The sequence below is a fragment of the Coregonus clupeaformis genome, chromosome 7, assembly GCF_020615455.1.
Source record: "Coregonus clupeaformis isolate EN_2021a chromosome 7, ASM2061545v1, whole genome shotgun sequence".
Classification (NCBI taxonomy): Eukaryota; Metazoa; Chordata; class Actinopteri; order Salmoniformes; family Salmonidae; genus Coregonus; species Coregonus clupeaformis.
The window spans coordinates 53,889,216-53,894,215 of record NC_059198.1 but is presented as its reverse complement, the minus strand read 5'-3'; the positions used below and the strand labels follow the sequence as shown (position 1 = coordinate 53,894,215).

Here is a 5,000-nt window from a genome sequence, read left to right as displayed (position 1 = left end):
GTGGTTGTCCCAATGCACTGACTAAGTCACCCTGTGATATGTGGTTGTCACACCTAGCTATCTAAAGATCAATGCACTGACTAAGTCACCCTGTGATATGTGGTTGTCCCAATGCACTGACTAAGTCACCCTGTGATATGTGGTTGTACCAATGCACTGACTAAGTCACCCTGAGATATGTGGTTGTCCCAATGCACTGACTAAGTCACCCTGTGATATGTGGTTGTCCCAATGCACTGACTGGAAGTGGCTCGGGATAACAGTATCTACAACATGACTCAAATGTCAATGTAAATGGAAGTAATACTTTCAATGCATTTTTCTACGATAGGTGGGTTTTTTCACCAGTGGTTGTCATAGTAACTCACTCAGTACGAGGGACAGTCCTCCTCAGCCAGCTGAGATCTGATTGGGCAATGAAACGCAGTGTCTGCATCACATTACCGAAGTAGTTGTCCTCAGAGAATACTAGCTACACACACACACACACACACACAAATACACAAATTAGTATACACACGCACACAAATACACACATTAGTATACACACACGCACACAAATACACACATTAGTATACACACACACAAATACACAAATTAGTATACACACACACACAAATACACAAATTAGTATACACACACACACACACAAATACACAAATTAGTATACACACACACACAAATACACAAATTAGTATACACACACACAAATACACAAATTAGTATACACACACACACAAATACACAAATTAGTATACACACACACGAATACACACATTAGTACACACACACACAAACAAATACACAAATTAGTATACACACACACACACAAATACACAAATTAGCAAAAACTAAAGCAGGAAGCACCAGTGACTCAGGTTAATAAAAAAGTGGTCAGATGACGCAGATGCTAAGCTACAGGACTGTTTTGCTAGCACAGACTGGAACATGTTCCGGGATTCTTCAGACAGCATTGAGGAGTACACCACATCAGTCACTGGCTTCATCAATAAGTGCATCGATGATGTCGTCCCCACAGTGACCGTACGTACATACCCCAACCAGAAGCCATGGATTACAGGAAACATCCGCACTGAGCTAAAGGGTAGAGCTGCCGCTTTCAAGGAACGGGACTCTAACCCGGACGCTTATAAGAAATCCCGCTATGACCTCCGACGAACCATCAAACAGGCAAAGAGTCAATACAGGACTAAGATTGAATCGTACTACACTGGCTCTGACGCTCGTCGGATGTGGCAGGGCTTGAAAACTATTACAGACTACAAAGGGAAGCACAGCCGCGAGCTGCCCAGTGACCCAAGCCTACCAGACGAGCTAAACCACTTCTATGCTCGCCGAGGCAAGCAACACTGAAGCATGCATGAGAGCACCAGCTGTTCCGGATGACTATGTGATCACGCTCTCCGTAGCCGATGTGAGTAAGACTTTTAAGCAGGTCAACATTCACAAGGCCGCAGGGCCAGACGGATTACCAGGACGTGTACTCCGAGCATGTACTGACCAACTGGCAAGTGTCTTCACTGACATTTTCAACATGTCCCTGACTGAGTCTGTAATACCAACATGTTTCAAGCAGACCACCATAGTCCCCGTGCCCAAGGACTCTAAGATAACCTGCCAAAATGACTACCGACCCGTAGCACTGACGTCTGTAGCCATGAAGTGCTTTGAAAGGCTGGTCATGGCTCACATCAACAGCATTATCCCAGAAACCCTAGACCCACTCCAATTTGCATACCGCCCCCAACAGATCCACAGATGATGCAATCTCTATTGCACTCCACACTGCCCTTTCCCACCTGGACAAGAGGAACACCTACGTGAGAATGCTATTCATTGACTACAGCTCAGCATTCAACACCATAGTGCCCTCTAAGCTCATCACTAAGCTAAGGATCCTGGGACTAAACACCTCCCTCTGCAACTGGATCCTGGACTTCCTGACGGGCCGCCCCCCAGGTGGTAAGGTTAGGTAACAACACATCTGCCACACTGATCCTCAACACGGGGGCCCCTCAGGGGTGCGTGCTCAGTCCCCTCCTGTACTCTCTGTTCACCCATGACTGCATGGCCAGGCATGACTCCAACACCATCATTAAGTTTGCCGACGACACAACAGTGGTAGGCCTGATCACCGACAACGATGAGACAGCCTATAGGGAGGAGGTCAGAGACCTCGCCGTGTGGTGCCAGGACAACAACCTCTCCCTCAACGTGACCAATACAAAGGAGATGATTGTGGACTACAGGAAAAAAAAGAGGACTGAGCACGCCCCCATTCTCATCAACGGGGCTGTAGTGGAACAGGTTGAGAGCTTCAAGTTCCTTGGTGTCCACATCACCAACGAACTATCATGGTCCAAACACACCAAGACAGTCGTGAAGAGGGCACGACAAAGCCTATTCCCCCTCAGGAGACTGAAAAGATTTGGCATGGGTCCTCAGATCCTCAAAAAATTCTACAGCTGCACCATCGAGAGCATCCTGACTGGTTGCATCACCGCCTGGTATGGCAACTGCTTGGCCTCCGACCGCAAGGCACTACAGAGGGTAGTGCGTATGGCCCAGTACATCTCTGGGGCCAAGCTTCCTGCCATCCAGGACCTCTATACCAGGCGGTGTCAGAGGAAGGCCCTCAAAATTGTCAAAGACTCCAGCCACCCTAGTCATAGACTGTTCTCCCTGCTACCGCATGGCAAGCGGTACCGGAGTGCCAAGTCTAGGTCCAAAAGACTTCTCAACAGCTTCTACCCCCAAGCCATAAGACTCCTGAACAGCTAATCATGGCTACCCGGACTATTTGCACTGCCCCCCCCACCCCATCCTTTTACGCTGCTGCTACTCTGTTAATTATTTATGCATAGTCACTTTAACTCTACCCACATGTACATATTACCTCAACTACCTCAACTAGCCGGTGCCCCGCACATTGACTCTGCAACGTTACCCCCCTGTATATATAGCCTCCCTACTGTCACTTTATTTTACTTCTGCTCTTTTTTTTTCTCAACACTTTTTTGTTGTTGTTTTATTTTACTTTTTTGTTAAAAATAAATGCACTGTTGGTTAAGGGCTGTAAGTAAGCATTTCACTGTAATGTCTGCACCTGTTGTATTCGGCGCATGTGTCACGCCCTGGCTCTGGGGACACTGTTATGTTGAGCCAGGGTGTGTAATTCTATGTTTGTATTTCTATGTTGGCCTGAGTGACTCCCAATCAGAGGCAACGAGTGTCAGCTGGGTGTCTCTGATTGGGAGCCATATTTAACTGTCTGTCTTTCACTTTGTGTTTGTGGTTTCTTGTTCTATTTTGGTTTGTGTTAAACCGTAGACATCACGTTATCGTCTGTTGTTTTGTTCGTGTGTTCATTCATTAAATAATATGTTCACCTTCAACGCTGCGCATTGGTCTCTCCCTGACGATCGTGACAGCATGTGACCAATAAAATTTGATTTTGATTTGATTTGATTAGTATACACACACACACAAATACACAAATTAGTATACACACACACACAAATACACAAATTAGTATACACACACACACAAATACACAAATTAGTATACACACACACAAATACACAAATTAGTATACACACACACACACATACACAAATTAGTACACACACAAATACACAAATTAGTATACACACACACAAATACACAAATTAGTATACACACACACAAATACACAAATTAGTATACACACACACACACATACACAAATTAGTACACACACACAAATACACAAATTAGTATACACACACACACAAATACACAAATTAGTACACACACAAATACACACATTAGTATACACACACACACAAATACACAAATTCGTACACACACACACACAAATACACAAATTAGTATACACACACACACAAATACTCAAATTAGTACACACACAAATACACAAATTAGTATACACACACACACAAATACACAAATTAGTATACACACACACAAATACACAAATTAGTATACACACACACAAATACACAAATTAGTATACACACACACACAAATACACAAATTAGTACACACACAAATACACAAATTAGTATACACACACACACAAATACACAAATTAGTATACACACACACAAATACACAAATTAGTATACACACACACAAATACACAAATTAGTATACACACACACACAAATACACAAATTAGTATACACACACACAAATACACAAATTAGTATACACACACACACAAATACACAAATTAGTACACACAAAAATACACAAATTAGTATACACACACACAAATACACAAATTAGTATACACACACACAAATACACAAATTAGTATACACACACACAAATACACAAATTAGTATACACACACACACACATACACAAATTAGTACACACACAAATACACAAATTAGTACACACACAAATACACAAATTAGTATACACACACACACAAATACACAAATTAGTATACACACACACAAATACACAAATTAGTATACACACACACAAATACACAAATTAGTATACACACACACACAAATACACAAATTAGTATACACACACACAAATACACAAATGAGTACACACACACACAAATACACAAATTAGTACACACACACACACAAATACACAAATTAGTATACACACACACACAAATACACAAATTAGTACACACACAAATACACAAATTAGTATACACACACACACAAATACACAAATTAGTATACACACACACAAATACACAAATTAGTATACACACACACAAATACACAAATTAGTATACACACACACACAAATACACAAATTAGTATACACACACACAAATACACAAATTAGTATACACACACACAAATACACAAATTAGTATACACACACACACAAATACACAAATTAGTATACACACACACAAATACACAAATTAGTATACACACACACACAAATACACAAATTAGTACACACAAAAATACACAAATTAGTATACACACACACAA

At 41.6% G+C, this 5,000-nt stretch overlaps 1 protein-coding gene across 3 annotated transcripts in view; it reads right to left on the bottom strand.

Annotated features, from left to right (window-relative positions):
* phex (phosphate regulating endopeptidase homolog, X-linked) overlaps window positions 1-5,000 on the bottom strand; it is a 52,056-nt gene that overhangs the window by 2,534 nt on the left and 44,522 nt on the right. For all 3 annotated transcript variants that reach the window (XM_045221678.1, XM_045221679.1, XM_045221680.1), the window contains one exon: window positions 369-472. In XM_045221678.1, coding sequence (XP_045077613.1) covers window positions 369-472 — 104 coding nt within the window. The remainder of the gene's footprint in view (window positions 1-368; window positions 473-5,000) is intronic.